We start from the raw sequence: 20,140 nt of genomic DNA, 5'->3' as shown, positions 1-20,140 counted from the left end.
GGGAAATAAATGTACAAAAAATAACCAATTATGTGCTTCCAGACATGTATCAGCCAATGGGGGTATCTGGGTATATGGTCATGTGATTTCAGGCCAATCACTATCCCAGGCTAACTCAAATAAAATATTTTTATTGATCAGCATTGTGTAGATTTGTGGCTTTCACTGTACTTTTACTGTTGGTTAGATTAAATACAGTAAATGTGCATCCTTTCACAGTTTTCTACTCATGATGATAATATATCATATTTCTTTTTCTCATTGGACTGCACTTGTAATAATCTGTGTCATATCTCGAGGATTTCTTTCCTTAGTGGTCAAGTCTTGATCCAATCTTTTTCATGGATCATGACTGAACAGATCTTAAAAAAAAAAACATGTTCTCTTAAAATTCAGCCCTAGAGGGAATGATTTCAGTGCTTTAATATCACAGTCAGTCATTTTTTAAAACTGGGCTGTGCAGAGATTAGAGCTGTTTACACTGACTAATGAATTTCATTGGCTGTGGCATTTCACGCTTTCAACCCATTACTCAGAAATAAACATCTGTCCTGTGGTGTACTGAAACATAGTGTCAATAGCTGTCTACTTCCTCCTCAAATCATCTCCCACTAGGATAAGAAATCTGATCTTAAATGCAGTTTGGCTGTCATGCCTGTTAGTTGATGGAGGCCTACACATAAAACGCAGAGGGCTGTCAAGCTAAATGTGGCACAGATGGATTTGTACGCATTGATGTGAGTCGTGCTTGTAGCTTGGCCAGAGTGAGGATGAGTGGATCGCTGCTGAACTTAATGATGTGGGTACACATTTCCCACAACCGTTTTTTTTTTCCTTCAAATGTACCCGATAGTAGACTGGCAGGCAGGCTGTGATCAGCTGCCAGACTTCAGAGCTCATGTTGTCCAACCTCAGTCTTCATCAGTCTTTGGCTAGTATTTCTATTTGTATTCTCTTGAGTGCCAGTAAGCAACATTTTTATTATTTCTCTAATTGATTTTACACAAATGTTCATTATGTTGGTATCTAAACTTTATGAACTGTAGCCAGATACAATTTTATTGTGGAGTGGATCATTAAGCTAGTCACAAAGGTTTTTAGGTTGGATTTTGATGATTTCAGCTCAGTGTCTTGAGGGAGAAAGCAGAGGTGAAGATGCTACTATGACTAAAAAAGGGCTGTTGCATGCTAATTCTAATTCTCTCTCGTCTTTTTGAGTCTGTGGTGTGTTCACGCTCGAAAGTTGACATAATAGTATAAAATTAAACTCAAATGAAGACTATGCTCTCTCCATACCCAACCATATTGCATCATTTTCTATCCCACTATTAAGTTTAGTGTATTGTACAGTATTTACTAATAACAATTAGTATGTAGCATAGAATGGCGAGACATCTTAAAGCTTTGATATTTTGATGTAGTAACGTTTGTGTGTGAGAGAGGGTGTGAATGTGTGAATGAGAGGCACATTGTAAAAGCACTTTAGGTACTGTACTGTTGTACATTAGTGTTAGTTTGTATTTGATCTACTTTGTGTAGATGATAGTTGTGTTGCTAGCAATTGAATATTTTTGCATGTTTAAACATACATGATATACGTTATAAGGTTATGCATTAATTGCAATGTAAATGTGTTCCTCATTTTAAATAATTATAATTGATTGCTTTCTTTATTCTAGTGTATTGAACCAATTTGGATCCTAGGTGTTGCAAATATAGAACTTGTTCATTATCGCAGTTTTTTTACATTTTTGCTTTGCTTGCTTTTTTTTTGTTCCTAAGCTGCAGCCTTTCTTCGTTTCTGCATGATTCCTTTTTTTTTTTTGCTCCCTCTCCCACATATGCCTTTGTGTTTTTCCCTTGAATCACCTGCTTGCTCTGTGTGTTATCGCTGCACTGTCTGTCTGCATCAGCCCCATGTTGCGCCGCGGTTCCAGAGCACAACATGTTGCTGTGAGATGTCCCAGTTACGCTAGTCCAGACAGGCCCGGTCATGACTGGACGTCTGAGAGCTGTAGAGCGAGAGCGAAGGCTATGCAGTGGGGACCAGAGACTGGGGCCAGATGACTTGCCAGGCCTGCACGCTAAAACCACAGGGACAGATTGTTGCACTGTTGGCTACATGTTGTGTATGCTGTCGGAGTTTTGCATGTCACGGATGCAGTAAGTGAGGGTGCACATTTATACTGGCTGAACACCAGTGTTGTCAGCCGATCTGAGGTTTAAATTATTTGGTTTTTACACAAGCTACAAATTTTTCACTTCCGGTTTAGTCTCTTAAACCTGGACTTAAAGGAGCAGTGTGTAGGATTTAGTGTCATTTAACAGTTAGGTGGTAGATACAAAGATTATAAACCAACCCAACACCTCTCTGAAAACCTCAGATATGATTCTAAGATGTCTATTCTCAGCACGATGTCTAAGATCCAGTTTCTACCAATATAGCATGAATAGTTTGAATGAACCTCCCACCTGTTTGCACCTCTCCTCCCACCTGTGCAACATGTGCTCTGAGATGGGCGCCAACAGACCACAAAGACAGACAAAACATATTTCAAAGGAAATGCCAAACAGTCCAATTGCAGCACCACAAAAATAAGGCCCTAAGTTAGATGGTGATCAAACTGAAGCTGAAGCACACAGAGCTTATTTCCTTACTGTTTTCTTAAATCAATAAAAACTTTATTCAATCTAATTTTATTTATAAAGCACCTTTCATACAGGTTAATGTAGTTCACAGCACAGTTGACAGAAAAGCTCATAATAAGACAGAACGAGTGCAGACCAAGGACAACATCAAGAAAAGGAACAAAAACAAATTACAAAGGTGGTAATTTGTTAAAGAAAAAAAAGATGAAGAATTTATAATAAAAATATAAAATTAAATAAAGTGAAATAAATAAGAGGGGAAAAACAATAGATGCAAGAGAATAAGATAAAACAATTTTTTTCTTTAAAAATTTAGAGTAAAAAATTAGGTTAAAAAAGATTAAAAAGACAAAACAAGTCAAATGAAATACAAGAGATCAAGTTAAATAAAAGCTAGGTTAAATGAGAGATTTAAAAAAGATAACAAACAGAAAATCTATAAGAAGATAAAGTTATAGAATGGTAAAAATAAGAAAATAAAGTAGAATAAGATTTTGAAACATCAAAACCATTAAAATAGAAATACAATAAATAGACAGGCTAAACAGGTAGGTTTTGAGTTTCCTTTATACAGACTCAGCAGCAAATGCCACCAACATTTAGAGCTGTGTGACCAATGATTAAAGATGGTGCTGTTAACAGCGAGCTGCACAGAAACCAGTTAACCTTCTCAGTCCTTCAGAAATCCACACATGCACACTTTCTTCAACTTATACTGACAGAATATCTGTCCCTTATGAGCGCTGCTGTGCCGAGAAGGTGGTGTATAGATCCCTATAGAGAAACTGAAGCAGTAGCAGCAGCACAGTAATTGGGTGGAGCTGTCACTAAACATGGTTAATCTCAAAGGCAGCTTGTCCATCATACCTGGTGATGGTACCTGTTTCTATGCACTGGGCAACTTTTCTGGCAGGAAGCAATGTTGTGCTGTATCTGTAAATAGCTTATCTCTAAAATATTTAGATTTAAATACAAATACTGTACACTGCAACACTTTAATCCTGCCCTGAAAGAAGTTGAAAATGAGCTGCAGTAGCTTTCCACTCATTAAAAGGCACTGTTATATAATAAAAAAAATGTATTTATGTAGAGCTTTTCTTAATAATGTTACAAAGTGCCCTACAGAAATAAATAAAACAAAATAAGGGAAGGATGAGCACAGAGCTTAAGACAGAGGCACAGAATTAATGGTATATGATCTATAAAATAATGATAATTCAAACCTTTCCCAAAAGCTTTCACAAAGAAAAAAGTTATGCTATAAAGTCCAACAGTTGTGTTGTGCTGGAGATCTTTTGCTCCATATTACAGCCCCACCCTGGAGGGTCTTCACTGTCCAGACAGGTTGATATCCACATATTTAAAATGATCATGGCACGTAGTGGTTAATAGTTATGTCACACACGGAGTCACTCAAGGATGACAGAATCACAACCCTTGATCTTCAATCCTGTCCAACATCAAACACTATGGAGGAGCTTCTTTGGAATATCTTGTTTTTAACTAAGATCCTAAAAAATGTTGAGCAGCAAGTCACGTGGCTAGCAGATACTAAAATTCAAACTTTTTTTTTTTTTGGTTTTCTGGATGCAGTTTCCTGTTAAAGTCTGATTGTGGAAATAAATAACACACTGTGCAGTTTCTGTCCACTCCTCCACTTTCTCTGATGCTTGCTGTAAAAACATCCTGCACCCCGCTGCAGTTTAATTGGTATCAGCATTTCAGGACTTTAAGTGTATTGCAGTGAGTCTGGTGTGATTAATGGGCAGGTTTTAGAGCAATATCCTAACACATTTCTCTGTTTGTCACTTCATAACATGAAGACACTTGACTCATTGTTACCCATTGACTTCTTGCTAACAGAGGAATAGTAATGCAACCAAGCCTGCCCACATTAAACTCTCTAGCCATGACTCCTGAGTAGTGCCACGGTTGTGCTAGGTGATGACAGTGTGGTCAAGTAGACACTTATTTTACTGTTTAATACATTGTACCTCAGTGTCCGTCTTCTGTCCGTGTGGTGGGAGAACGATGACTCAAAAATAGACTCTTAAATGTATTTGTTACTCTTGACGAAGTAGAAAGAGAGTAACTACCGATGCATGTCAGTGAAGTAATGTTCAGCATTGAATAAAGTAGACTTTGGATATGTACTTAGTTTTAAGCCTATAAGCCTTACTGTGTCTCTATGTTCCTGTCTTGTCAAATGCACTTGGAGAAAGTATGTCTTTAGGGTCTGTCTCCAAGTGTCTTCATAAAGTGATATCAGTTTTGTGTCTTTTTAAAATATAGGCATCCTCTTTGTTTCTGATTGTGTTGAAAAATAGTGTTTATTGTAGACTGAAACACTGTATTCTTCAAGAGTGGCTAAATTATTCTTTGCCACTCAACATCATCAACATCAAATCTGTAACATTATAGTGTAATATTTTATAGTTGTTACAGATGCCAGCCGCAACACAGAAGAAGAGCCCGACTCTTCACAGAAACCATCACGGTAATAAGCAATAATTGACTTCTGTGTCTGCCACAGAGCAAAGAGGAGGGCAAAGGAGACATCCAGATGGTGAAGCTATCCAAGCTGAACGGAGTGAAGAAGACTGAAGATGAAGGGGAAAGAAGAGAGATGATCACTCCTACCCTTAGAGAAGCACTGACTAAGCAAGGTAAGAAAAAAAGAAGTCGATTGAATTTTAATAAACAATATAGACACAAAGGTGAAAAACAGCCTCAACTTGACTGTAAATGACACTGCTTCAGACTTTTATTCATCTGTGGCTTACTTGTGTAAAACTATATAACTGTATTCCAATAGAACATCTGCTTGGTGTCACTGGTGACTCGGGATAATATATTCATATTACCGAGGTGTGTGGCATTGCAATTAAAAAATGCACATTATTACAGACCTAACCCGCCAGCATATCAGCAAATCCTTAACCTTGCTGTATACACAAGGGCAGCAAAGGTGTAATACACTTTAAAACATGAATTATGAGAGTCAGTAAATATGTGTTGTCTAATGGTACCCTCTCTGCCTCTTCCTGTCCTCAGGCTGTGTTACTCCTCTAGCCTCCCACACCCAAAACCTCATCAAACTACTCTTAGCTGGTGTCATCATGGTAGTTCTCTTAATTCAGCATCCAGACCATGTAGTTCAACTTTAATAATTTAAAATGTATCCTCATCCTTCATATTCATTTTATTCCTTTACTCCATATGTAAGGCAATGAGCTACTTCCTATGAGGTTTGCTCATACAAGCGTTCAGAGTCGATTTACCAAACTCTCTTAACTACACAAACTTCGTTGCCTCTAAATAGTATGGAGGGTTATGTGTTGTGCATCATTTATATGCAGAAATGTTCCCTAAAAGTCAGCGGCCGAGAACATAATGTATTTAGCAGTCACTGTTGCCTAAAGCTAAATATGAAATGGGATTCTGATTAAATGCTTGATGTTACATTTGGTTCAATATGAATGATTTTGTTAGGTAAATGAGGCGACTTGTTGTGTAGTATAGTATATATGTCCTATGTGTAGGTGTCGTTGACTCAGTAGCTCTGTCTGAAGCAGTTTACAATCTCTTTTCTGTGTACTTCATTCACTACGCACAAGGCTGTCATTTGCAGCCAATACCCCCAACTGTCAGCTTACACAATACTCTATAAATAGCACTCTGCAAGCAAGACTTCACTTCGTTTGACCAAATGTTGACCTATTTCATAGTGTTTATGTTGGCAACAGTCAGTCCTGGTGGACAGTTTGTTTTTTATTTGGAATAAATGCATGAAGGATGAAAGATTTGGCATTGTTTTAATGATATTTGGTCTTGGAAAGGCCGTGCTTCTAATATAGACTTTTTTGTTTCTGGCATGACATGGATACAATAGTCACACATCTATTGAAACTTGTGTAGGAAGTTTAGGGCTGCACATTAAAGAAAGTTTGATCAATGTCTGTGCACATGCTCATTAATTCAGCTTTCAGATTTTATTTTTATTGTTGTCATTTTCCTTTTTTTTTTCTCAAACACTGATTTTATGTATATTGAAATACCATTATTCACAGCATGTATTGTACTTTTTTGGCAGATGCCATTTGTCACCGATAATGGCATCTGTGAGATGGGCAGTGGTGCTGTAAAGGTTAGAGAAATTTAACCTTTAACCCTCCGCTTGTGACCGGAGGGTTAAAGGCCTTAAGAGGAAAAATGAATTGAGTTCTGTGTGTGTGCTTTTTGTTATTGAGCACTTGTAGGTGGAGTGAATTTTTTTTTCCTTATAAAAAAACCCAAACAAACATAATTGATCAATGATAAGCTGTTTGGTGAGTTTCACTATTCTGCCTTTTCTACAAATATACTCATAAACAGCTGTTATGAATAATATCTGTGTTGACTCCTCTAGCATTAAACCTGAGATCTAGATGCAATGAGAACCCATTCACACCCTGACACTGTTTCCCTCTGTATTTTAATGAGATATTTAGGCTACAAGGGTTTAATAGCAGCTAAACACACATAAGGTCCCAAAATTAGATTTTACCATCTAAAATGTATTTAAATCCTACATCATTTTGTTGTTGTCAGTGCATGGCTGAACTAAAAAACAGTCTTTTCAAATGTTGGGACTTTAAAAAAAAAAGTGTGGTACTATTGATCATCCGAGAAGCAATCCAAATGTCATATTCTGGTATTTCTTGAGCAGATTAAGTGAGAAAGATTAAAGTATTCTCTTTGATAGGCAGACATCACAGAGGAGGATGTGTTGGAGAAAAAAACCCCAGAAAAGCCTGTGGGGGACTCACCCAAACCTGACCAGTGGTGTGAGGCTGTGGTAATATAAGAGGATAGAGAAGCAAACTTGTGAAGAAAGTGAATTTGGGAACACTTTATCCTCCTTTTGTGCAGGAAGCAAATTTGAATAGCTATCCCCTTCTCCACCCTACTGCTCAGTTGCCCTTGAGCAGCCTTATAGGGGTTGTTCAGTGGCCTATAGCAAAATACTATGAATGAATATGACTTTGTGAATATTGAGCAGAACTTTATTGATGTACCACTCAAATAAATGTAATCCGCACTTTTCTGTGTATTAAGGATCCTCTGAATTGTGTAGCTCTGAGTCAACGAGGTGTTTACTGATTGAGAGCCTTATTCTCACATTTTGTTCTTTCCCTTTCTGTGCAGGGTACAAACTAATTGGAAGCCACTCAGGCGTAAAGCTTTGTCGATGGACCAAGGTATTGAAATCACCTTTTACTAAATAGAACAGTAGACTTTTTGTTTTTTGACAAGCTGAATGTGTAAACCACATTAAAGGTGTTGTTTTGTGTTGGTTAGTCCATGTTACGAGGGAGAGGAGGCTGTTACAAGCACACCTTCTATGGTATTGAGTCCCACCGGTGCATGGAGACCACCCCGAGTCTCGCCTGTGCTAACAAGTGTGTCTTCTGCTGGAGGTATGTAAACTGAAGAGTAAAACCACTGTTATAAGCCCACGTTTTAAATACTTTTACGGGAAGACTTTTTTTTTTTCTTCTTTGTTTTTGGTTCTCCGCCGCAACAGTTACAGAGGCTAGCTGTGATTTGTCAAAACCACCTAGGCCCTCGGGAGACCAAATTTTTGCAAACAATGAACAACTGGCCATTGTTTGCAAATTATCACATTACGCTGGGAGTCAGACTGAAAACAGCCCTGCGTTTAAACCATCCAAAATGAGCTTGGAGCTGCTTCTTCTTGCTTCTCCAAGATTCCTATTGCTGGTAAAGATAGTTGATAGTGAGTATAACAAGTAAAAAAAGACAGAGTGGTGTTCTCCTTTTCAGTAACCCTCATCGAGCAAAAGCCGACTTTTTACTGTAATCCTACTCACCCAGATTGCCGTTTTCTATAACTATATGAATGTAAACATGGTGATTGCATGGCCTTGTGATGGCGAAATAATGTTATAATTACCTGGAAGTAATGCTAACTCTATTAGATTGTGGGTAGACCCGTGTCACCTTAAGTATAAACACAGTTATTGCATAATTAAAGCATGAAAAGGCCTGATTGTGTTCAATACATGCATCTTGTGCTGCAACGACATAATCTGATGTTGAAATATAAGTCATTAACCCCTTGCATTATGCTTAAATATGTTTAAATTTGGCGTTACCCCTAACATTTGTTATTTATTTGCTTTCCTGAATTAATTGAATCATTTTAAATAATGCAAAGTGTACAACTGTCACATTAATTAGTTTTCTTATATTGAATTTTAATTAGTTGCTCAAAGAATATAGTTCAAGAGTCATATGGCTGCTTGAACCGTAGCAGAATCTACCACAAGTAAACCTCTTTTTATAGCATTTGGGTGGATTATTGCTTGTATGTCCAGAAAACTCCCTGTCACTGATCAATGATCTCTACTGGGGCAGCTAATGATTTTCATGCAGAAAACTAATGGGTGTAACTAAGAGGCCTAGAGGTGGACTCTGATTCATTGTGACATCGGTGAGAGACGGGGTCTTTCGCTCCCCTCAATTTCCGTTTGAAAAGGCAGCTGTGTTGAACACTGAAAGGTCGCTGTCAGAATCTGCTGTGGCAAACTGCTTCCCTGTCACCACAGATATGTTGGGCTCTCCTAAGGAAGCGATGTAGGATGACAGGAACTAAGCAAATTCTAGGGCACAAATGTATTGTTGCCGCTGCCCTCAACATCCACCTCTCTGTAGCAACAGGTGGCCTAAGGTTTGACAGGCAAGGACAGTATGTGCAGTGCGAGTGTGTGCATATGCATGTGAAAGACCATCTGAAAACTGTGAAGGCCTCAGGATTTGTTGTTGCACCTAGACATCAAATATAGACAACCAGAAGGTGTTATTAACACCCAAGGGAGGTGCGATCCCTTACAATAAGATGCATCCTTTACTTTATTATTTTTTTGTAAAGGTAAAACCTCAAAACTCAATCCAGTTTTGTGAGTAAACTTCTTTGGTCTTGACGCTTCAGAATCAGTATCAGAATCAATTTTATTGTCACTTCCAAATATACTTTCAGCATACAAGGAAGTGAAATGCCATTCTCAAACCCATCTGTCATTTCCACATAAAGATAAAGGACATATTTACAACATAACATTGCAGAATTGTGACATATGTATTTATGTGTGTGAAATGACCCCAGTCTTAACAGCCTAAATGTGAGAAATTCCTTTTGGTGTCGGCTACTTCAGGTTTAGTGCTCCAACAGGTAATGAACAAGTATCATCACTGACTGATGGTTAAAGTATGTGTGCTGTTTTCCTTTTTCTGTTTACCTGTGTGTCACTACAAGACATCACACCAACCCTGTGGGCACAGAGTGGCGTTGGAAGATGGATCCTGCTGAGAAAATCCTGGAGGACGCTCTGGAGAAGCATCAAAACATGATTCGACAGTTTAGAGGTCGGTGACATATGCAACCATTATTGTTCTCCCTCGTGACATATCGATGTGTAACTCTGTTTCTTTAGCAATCTGGTATCTGGTTATCTGTTTATCTATCCACTCAAGCATAAAAACACACCAAACACACAACACAGACACATACGACAGTTGACATAAATACAGCATAAGGTGGTCTGCACTCATGTACAACACACACAGTCTAAGCTCCACTAGAGCAGGCTTGGAAAAAGGTCAGTAAATATTGACAATAAATTATATTGTCGCCACGATTTCAATATCATCATCAAAGTTATAATTAATACAGGACATCAGCATCAGACAGAGAAACATAAGTAAATATACTACACCTTAAGTTAAATCTATCACCATAGTGAGCACAACAATTGCAATTACCTCGTCTTTCCACTAGCATTCAAAGCTTGGATGAAAGAGGGACAAAGGAATTTTTATACCTGTTTTTTGTGGCAATAGGGACACCTAAGAGCAGGCCAGATGGTAACAAATACAACACAGCGATATATTTCTCATGCACACTTTGTCTCCTTTTTTTTTTTTTTTCAATGAACTCCTCGGGACCTCTTGTAACCTTGTGTGTTCAAAGAAGCACAGTTAAGATCAAGTGATGATGTTTCCTCTGCTTTTATCACATTTCTTCTATGCTACCTCGATCACTTGTCACCATCACATCATTTAATCCCACTGTCTGGAACCACTGTGTCTTTACTCTCTTTATTTTCACTACATTTTCTATCAGCATTTTTCCTGCACACCACACAGCATTCTCCAGAATACTAATGAATATTAGACTTGAACATTGGAAGAATTAGCCCTTTAATTGCATTTCTTTAGGCCTCTGTTTGTACTATTTGTACTAAATCTGCTGGCATTTGAGACTTATTTCCTGTGGCTGCTACCATCATTGGCTGAGGACGGCTGATTGGGTGCCAAAAGCTCAGCCAAAATAAAATTTAGCGATCACTAGATGAGTATTCCCCAAGCAGGTTTGTCTTTAAGAGGGTTTGAGAAATGTTGTCAAATATGGTGTTGACACATTTATCAGACCTTCGTTAAAGTAAACAAGTACGGATCATGGGGAATTGGTTTTATTCAGCTTGGCTTTAAAGGTTTTAAGCTGGCTTTGAAATGAGTACTTGTGCAGTGTAATACTTGTTACGGCAATAAAATAATCATTCTCATTCTTCAGTAACCTGTAATTATCTGTACATTTCTTAATCCTTAAGTAATTTAGTCTGTGAAATGTCAAAAAAACATCCTGGAGTCTGAGAGGATGTCTTCAAATTGCTTGTTTTATCTGACCTCAAGTCCAAAATACAGAAATATTTAACTTGATATAAAGCAAAAAAAGCAAAGAATCCTTAGAACGGAGAAGCTAGAATCAGCAATTTGACATTATTGCCTCATGAGTAATAATTGAATGATTGATTATCAAAATTGGTAATTAATATTACAGCTGAACAACTAATTTGCTGTTGCTGTTGTTTTGTTATGACCTGCAGAAATGATCACTGATACTTTATTACCATATTTTCAGACAACCACATAACAGAGGCACACAGCCTAAATAGATTTATCTTTCTCTCAGCAGTGCTTTATTTTGAGATGCTTTCTCTTGAAAGTCAACCACGGTTCAGCAAATAAGCTCTTTTATTGCCCCACTCAGTCCAAACTGCATCCTGCTAAGATAACTCATGGTTTTGTGACATGACTGTGGCGGAGCAGCCATTGAGACTTGAAACTAATTTGTTGTGCAGACTCCTGTCAGTCCAGACAGAGCTGCACTCACTCACACACACACAGACACACAGACACACAAACAAAGACCATTCCCGTCAAGCCCAAACTCACTTTGCCAAACTTTCTTCTTCCCTCTTCAGCTCATTGTTGATTTATTTTCGGTTTCTGTTCAGTACCAGCACTTTCCTTTGAGATCCACAGCCACTGGCACTGTGGCCTACTTTTCACCCATGATACCAGCTCTTCAATTTAACAAACAAAATTTACGTTGACATCAAAGTAGTCGACATGTATGACTGTACCCCCGGCCAAAGTTGTCTTAAGAACTGGCTCGATTGTGCGACCTTGAAGTCAGAAGGCTGCCGCTCTAACCTCAAACCCACTGCTGATCCCATTATGAAACAGTGAAGCCATTGTACTCAGGAAATGATATAGATGCCAAACGCTAAAAGCCTGTGAGACGTATCTTCTTCAAAAGGATACTTAATGGCTAATATAATAATAAGAGCAGTCATCGATGATATATTATAATGCATGCAATTACAGAAAATGTAATTTTCTGAAGAGATCATAATAGGGTAAAAAGTACACATCAGCTTATGTTGACAGTAATCTGCTTCTTTGTTCGCTTATTGTAAAAAAACAAAATACATTAGTCACAAAATGGGCCATGAGGTTTTGTGCTGAAAATAAAAGAAAGCACATTTTCAGATGCTTTTACAAAGAAAAGCTTTGCCATTCTTATTGAATACATACTTGGGCATAGCACAAGTAGTCATTGTCATTATTATCCATAATTTTCTTTCCAGTCGCTCTGTAAAATCACATTAGGGAGCCTTCAACTCCATTTACCAATGACAGTAATACATTTTACAATGTGTAGTGCAATGCACTATCCAGACAATGCCACAGAAAAGCCTCACTGTGAAAATAAATATATTAGTTTCTCTTCTGACTACCTGATGATCTCCTGCCTAAAAGGACTCCTCAAATAGTAGTTTAAATGTCATGCAACGCTTTATAAGGGGAGGTTATTAGTCATTTTCCTATACCCCACTTGGAAGAAGTCCACTGCAGAAAGCGTATTATATGAGACTGTCATTACATGGTGGAAAATGCAGTTTAAAGCCATGCTCCCCTCCTTGTAAAGACTATAGTGTGATTTTGATGACCAAACTGGGAATAAACATCTGCAACCTGCTACCTGAGGCCGGAAGGCTCAAAATGTATAGATGAGTGTTTAAAATGATACTCTTGTCTGTGTTGAATATTAAATGTAATAGGCTCAGTTATGGATCATTTTAGATGATAAATCAATTGAACACTGGATAAAAAAAGTTTTCCAAGAAGTTTCATTGGGTCATGAAGGTCAAATATGTTTGGATACTCTTTTAATAGAGGCTCTCTTTGATGTTGGTGGAGTTCTTAGCCAGTTTTGTGTTTGGTTTGTCTGTTTGTCTGTTTGTTTGTTTGTTTGTCTGTTTTGTTGCATTTTGCAGTTATCAGTACATATGATAACATGCAGTATGTGCTGTTTGCTTGGCACTTTAACTGTCCTGCATGAGGGTGTCCTCTGGGCATTATGGAGAATTCAAATGGACATGAGCCTAGTTTATGTTGCTGTGCATTACATTTGCATATCAAGAAGGAGCCTGGTGATGTTCTTACTTTTATAGCAGAGCCAACGCATGAATTAAACATTTTGTTCTGTGATTCTCTCCACTACAACACAGCATTTTGAATCTTTTAAAGCAACACACTCCAGTCATGCATACTGTACTTTCACACTGCACCCGAGCTGACACCAAATGCTACCACCTGAAGAGCTCTGCATGCGTGTTTCCTTAATTACACGCCATCAAATGAGATGTGGAGAAGATGGCTTGAAACTAGAGAATAATGACTTCTTTACCATCTTTTGTGTTAAGCAGATCCTTGCCTTGAGTCAAAGATAAAGATAATACAGGTTAAGTCCAGGGTACATTGAGGGTCTTATATAATAGTTGTCTTCACTTCAATCAATTCTGCAGCTTTTAATTCAGTCGCAATCATTACACTGCGCTCATAATTGAGGCGGACTTCCTCGCATATAGACTTGATTTTTATCTGAGTGATCCACTTCAAAAAAAAAAAAAGAGTCCTTCAGAAAAAACCTCTAGGGAACGAACGATGTGAGGATGTAATGGAATTTCACATCGCTCATACAGAAGATATATATACATTTAATGAGTTTTCACACTCTCGCCTTGACAGACGTGCACTATCCTCCTCGGCTGGCTGTTATGAACAGAGTTAAATGGGACCTCTCATGGGGGACAGTTTGCTGTTGGATGGCTTTGCAGCTGTTGTGAGATGTAATTTGTCCTTGAAAGGAGAACAAAAACTACAACAATAGCAACTTTCTGTGATTCAGCTATCGAAAATGTTATAAACGTATTCATTCACACGCATACTTTTATGTAATTAAAAGTTTTGCATGTGCTTTTACAGCAATATAACATTAAATCCCCATGACAGTGTATGAAACTTATTTCCTAAGCTTTTACACTTTGTTTATTCCCAGTCTCAATTAAATTCTTAACACGTCAAACATAATTTAATAGATAATACTGTCAGCAGAGAGCAAGCTTAAATGATGCTGCCCCATTTATGCATGGATGTATAAAGAGATCTGGATACAGCGTTGGACGCACGGGGCCCCGTTCATTCCTATGAGAGTTGTTCAATGGCACATGAAGCCAAAAGAGCTACTTACCGCTGTAAAGAAATTACCCCACACGAAAACATACTGCACACACTTTATGAGCCCAGTGTGCCAGTAGAGCTTAGCCCTTTTACCACATTTTACTCTAATTTGTCTTGTCCTTGGTAGCCAATGCGTTTTTAAAGTCTATGTGAATTTGGTGGCCTGTGGTCCTGATTGAAATATGGGCTTTCAACAATCAGATAGTCATATTTTTTCCATGAACTAATGAAAAGCCAGACTTCATTCGTCTGTCTAATAGTAATTTTATTGGGTCAGGAAATACATTTAATTTATTTCGTATTTAGTGATCAAACATTTAATAGTGAATTAATCTTGTGGATCCAATGAATAGTGGGAAAATCCCGTCTTCTCTCCTCTCCTCATTTTTCATAAGCACCACGTCGTCTCTCTCTTGTGCCTATTTGTTTCTAAGTATTCAATCACGTTGACCTCACCTCAAAGCCTGACCTCATGTTGTTATTTCCCTCATTTTTAATTTGCATATAGGCTGTGACATATATATTTCCACATGTGAGACCTTTCATTTTATTGTTAGGAGACATTAAGTCAAAGGTGAAATTGACTTCCAAACTACCTTTTATTCAGCTGCTGACCTCTCTCCTCTCCCTTTAGGTGTTCCTGGAGTGAAGCCGGAGCGATACGAGGAGGGCTTGGCAGTCAAGCACTGTGCCCTCTCTCTGGTGGGTGAGCCAATCATGTACCCTGAGATCAATGCCTTCGTCCGCCTCCTCCACTCCCACCACATCTCCAGTTTCCTGGTGACCAATGCACAGTTCCCCAAGGAAATCAGGTAGAAGCTAAATGGACACAATTTAGTTTTTTTGTGTGGCTGTGATAGGTAGTATATTTCTTATATTTAGTATGTCCCACTCCAGACTAGGGTTGCAAAAGGGCAGGAAATTTCCAATAAATTTCCAGAAACTTTCCATGTGAAGTTAAGCTAGGGAATTTTGGAAATATTCCAAGTTGGAAACTTTCCTTGGGAATTCATGGGAATTCACTGGGAATTTTGGGTAATTTATACAAACTGTATCAACTGTATACAAACATGATTCACAGACAGTGGCCATTAGACCACCAGCTGCTGCCTCTCTCTCTATATATAGTTTATCTGACAACTTGCGAGGCTTCTGGATGGACTGACATGGCACGTAGGGCAAAACATCTGGACATATATATATGTATATGTGTGTCTGTGTGTATATATGTTTTGCCCTACGTGCCATGTCAGTCCATTCAGAAGACTTGCAAGTTGTCAGACAAACTATATATAGAGAGAGATATATAATGTATATATATGTGTATATATATATATATATATATATATATATATACGTACCATGTCAGTCCATCCAGAAGCCTTGCAAGTTGTCAGACAAACGCTCACACACAGCGGATATGTCAGCTAACATAACTGTCACAGGCTGATTTATCATATACTCATCGAGCAGGTTGAAGGCGAGGACAGCAGCCATCAGCTTTTTTACCCTGTCTGTCAGACCCTCCTGGTTTAAGATGAGTTGTTGCAGTTTGCTTTGATAACAGGGAGCTTTTTCTTCTTTGTCAGGTGCTTCACCAGAAGGAGAAATAACTGACTTTTCCTGACGTTCTGCAATATTGCTCAGTTATTTTTATCTTTATACTATTGCCTCTCTTGCACAGTTAATATTTGTATCTCAGGCATATTAAAAAAATGGTAGTGCCTCCTCCTGTTTAAATCGAGTGAATCTTTTACACTTTTCTGGCTCTCTTTACTTCTCTGGTGTGTCTTCCTGCTTTTACAGATTGTCCCAGAGCTCAGCCACACACACACTCATACGTTAATGTCTTTCCTCATTTAATATTCATGAGAACCACTCAAGTTTTTCACAGCTTCCTCCTTCACTGCACCCTTGTTTTTTTTCCTTCATCTGCCTACGCAATGGAGCTGTTGCTTTTAAGCACAAGTGTATAGAGTGTTTGACTTCATGTCGTTGCTTGTATGTTATTGAATCAAAATGAGAAAAGAAGGCTGAGCAGCAGATGTATATTCGGTGAAAATATAGTAGAAAATGCTTATATGGATGAAAAAGCTTGTGTCTGAATCATTTATACACACATTAAATAACTTGCCTATAGTAAACAAAGTAGCCTGCTTTCTATCTACTGTGCTCATTTTAGGTCCTTTCATACATGACAAGATATGTAAAAAACAAAATCAACGGTAATTCTGTTTGTCCGTCTCATAATACACATATGATATGTATTTACTGGCTGCGGCACCATTATTGGGTTGCAGTAACCTGCTGGTTGACCAATCTGGTGCTGTGTGCATATTGAAATCATGACGGGAGAAGAAGAAAGTAATTTTCTCTTAATGAAAAACATATTCTCCTCGAAGGTTATGACACACTGCCCAAAAATGAGCCAACGAGACGCAGCAGCGAAACAACAAGCATCTAAAACAGCTGTGCTACATTTGGAAACAGTTAATAAAATTCAACAAATGGCGAAGACTTTCATTTCATCACTTTATATTCATGTAATAAATATACAAATGTTGATTAGATGGTTGTCATCATGAGAAATAAAGACACACTGGGAAAAATGGTTCTAATAAAAATGGACTTGGACAGACGTCATCACTATAAGCAGTTTGCACTGTATTGCCAGTCTTAGTCTCAGATTCCTGCTTCAGATAATTGTGTAAAGCATTGATTATATCGAGTGAGACTGAGACTTGAAAAGTCAATTATTTTTGTTTTCTTTTTTGTTTTCAAAGGCTCTTTTAAGTTTTTGTGCTGCCTTCCTTGTCTCAAACTGGATCACTCTCATCCTCCTCCTCCATTTTTTCTGTAATTTCCAGGAGTCTGGTGCCAGTTACCCAGCTGTATGTGAGTGTGGATGCGAGCACCAAAGATAGCCTAAAGAAGATTGACCGACCACTTTTTAAGGACTTCTGGCCACGTTTCATAGACAGCCTCAAAGCCCTGGGAGAGAAGGTAAACTGCATGCTGAGTTTGGGGTTTTTAAGCCAGGAGATCAGAGAGGTTAGGTTGGGATCAAGAGGGTTTATGTTACTGCGACGTAAAGTGTTGCTCAGAAAGAAAATGTCTGCTCAGACAAATTTACCTGGGTAGATGAGTTGAAACAATTGCTGTATTTCAATGTCAAGCTCACCTGTGATCATAATTGGCAGTTGGCAGTACACTGTATCAGCTAACTAGAGTATCACCAGTTTTTATGAATAGAGGTTATGACACTTTTACTAACCCTAACCCTGCAATCAAGAATTATGGCATTGTTTTTGTGGCCATAAAGCCCTTAGTACTGAGTTTATCCAGGTCACAATCATTTGTTATTACCACAAGCTTGATCGGGTTTATTTAATTATCTTGTCTTTGTAATACTCCATCACAAGTACATAAATTGCAGTAGATGATGGATGCAATCATTTTTTAGTCTGTGATTAAGTGTAGAGCTGTACAAAATAGTGGAAGTAGCCATTGTGACATCACCCATTGGTTAGTCGACTCCTTGAAAAAAAACACTGAAATGGCGGCGGCTATGCCTATACTCTGTGAATTTGGGGTTACATCATGGTTATGTTACAATGTTGTCTCTGTGGTAGCACCTGTCACTCGAAGCAGCCACAATCTTTCTTAATAATGCATAACTTTAAGCCTTAATAGAAATTTAAAACCTCCCCACCCCTCCACCCCTACAGTTACAATACAGGGACCAAATCTGGTTTACCATGTTAATTTCTGCTATAAATTTGGGCATTTTAATATGTGGGTCTATGGTGGATTGATGTGAATGGCTAGCCTTAAGTGGCCATTTGAGGAACTGCAGTTTTGGTCACTGCCACGTTGTCTTAAATTTCAGACTAGGGCTGCACGATATTGGAAAAAACTAACATTGCAATTTTTTTCAACCCTGCGATATATTGTGATATTAAAATTCTGTGTTGGCAGTGCCTTTCATCTTTTGCCACAACGAGAGGTAACACAACTAACTTGTTTGCAAGTTGCAAAGGCTTCTGAAATGTTTTTTTTGTTTTGGACGACATTCAGATCTGGTTTTGCATTCGTCATACTGAGCTGTGTGGTGCCGACGGAAATGGTCAAACAAGTTAGTTGTGTTACCTCTCGTGGGAACAGATGAAAGGCACTGCCGACACAGAACACGTGTTTGGTCGACATCATCCTTCTTTTAACTGAAATAATTCAAGATAACTGACGTTGCTTTTCTTTTTGGCAACAAGTCTTCATTTTCGGTGTTTTTTCTTGTTCGTTGGTCATTTTGCAATCGTTGTTGTTACCGGCAGCGTCAGCCACTCACTCCATGTGCAGGGGAGTGGTTTCCTCCTCTCTGATTTTGATTGGTGGCTGTCAGGGTAGTCTGCTTGGCAACCGAGTAAAGAACAAATGTGATTGGTGGATCGTTGCACAGCACACACAGAGTCTACATGCAGTGTATATCAGTCAGCTACCCTTGAAATTAGATGAGTTCATTCGCCTCCTACATCGCAGGCTCTGCAATGTGACTATCGCACACACGTACATCGCGATGACGATGCTCTAACGATATATCGTGCAGCCCTATTTCAGACCCAGATTTGCTGCTTGTCCACAAGTGGAGCTCGACTGCCAATCCTTTCCATTTTCATCATTTGCTTTACTTCTAATTGGAATCTACATGCATTCCTTCCATATAGAAGTAAAGCTGCAAGTTGACACCTGCAGTACATGTTTATCTACTCACATCATGAGTCGATATCTAAAGCCTGCTATGATTATTATCTTGGCACTAAATGACCTTTCAGTGGCACTAAGTGAGAAAACATGATGACCTTTCAGTGGCACTAAGTGAGAAAACATGACCTGGTTCCTGGTACACTGATTTTAAGGTAATAAGTTCCTCTTATCAGCCATAACTAGAATAGCATCATATTCATGATTTGCAGCTTTTCTTCTTCCTAGTGTTCTGTATTCATCAGGGTTTCTCTTTCTGCTCACACAGAAATTATTAAGTATATACTAGGCAATGGCTTTGTTTGAGAGATTGCATCCAATATGGTTGTTGACAAACAGGAGAGGGATGCTGCTCACCACTGGAGTATCTTATTTGTCAGAAATATCTAGTTTCAATATAAAAATGAAAAAGTCAGATTAAGTTGAGACACCCAAATTTCATTGTTTCATTTTTCTCTCCAGGTCTAGATTTTGGGGGATTTGTTACAAATAATGTTTTTGATGTGGTTAAACTTTTCGAATCGAATTGAAGAGAAACTTTATTTTATAATACAATTCCCTTTTTAAAGTGTTCTCTCTCTCAGTGCACTGAAAATATATTGAATCTCTACTACACCCAAAGATCTTTTTATTATGCTCTGAGTGAATCAGAACAACTGATGAAAGCTGCAGCCATGATTGAATCCTCTCAGTATTCACCGATTGCAATGTCTCTCTGTATTTACCAAATTCCTCTATGATGAAAGCATGTGACAATAAAGGATACAAAGCACTTTGAGCCTTGAACACTTCATTCAAGTGG

At 38.3% G+C, this 20,140-nt stretch overlaps 1 protein-coding gene across 1 annotated transcript in view; it reads left to right on the top strand.

Moving 5' to 3' along the window:
* The window catches only part of tyw1 (tRNA-yW synthesizing protein 1 homolog (S. cerevisiae)), a 68,738-nt gene that overhangs the window by 12,600 nt on the left and 35,998 nt on the right, over window positions 1-20,140 (top strand). The window contains exons 8-13 of the mRNA XM_053320524.1: window positions 5,183-5,315; window positions 7,837-7,889; window positions 7,990-8,108; window positions 9,968-10,077; window positions 15,215-15,392; window positions 17,448-17,583. Coding sequence (XP_053176499.1) covers window positions 5,183-5,315; window positions 7,837-7,889; window positions 7,990-8,108; window positions 9,968-10,077; window positions 15,215-15,392; window positions 17,448-17,583 — 729 coding nt within the window. The remainder of the gene's footprint in view (window positions 1-5,182; window positions 5,316-7,836; window positions 7,890-7,989; window positions 8,109-9,967; window positions 10,078-15,214; window positions 15,393-17,447; window positions 17,584-20,140) is intronic.

The sequence above is a fragment of the Scomber japonicus genome, chromosome 6 (assembly GCF_027409825.1).
Source record: "Scomber japonicus isolate fScoJap1 chromosome 6, fScoJap1.pri, whole genome shotgun sequence".
Taxonomy (NCBI): domain Eukaryota; kingdom Metazoa; phylum Chordata; class Actinopteri; order Scombriformes; family Scombridae; genus Scomber; species Scomber japonicus.
The sequence above is the reverse complement of the archived record's forward strand: the minus strand, read 5'-3'. Positions and strand labels throughout refer to the sequence as shown.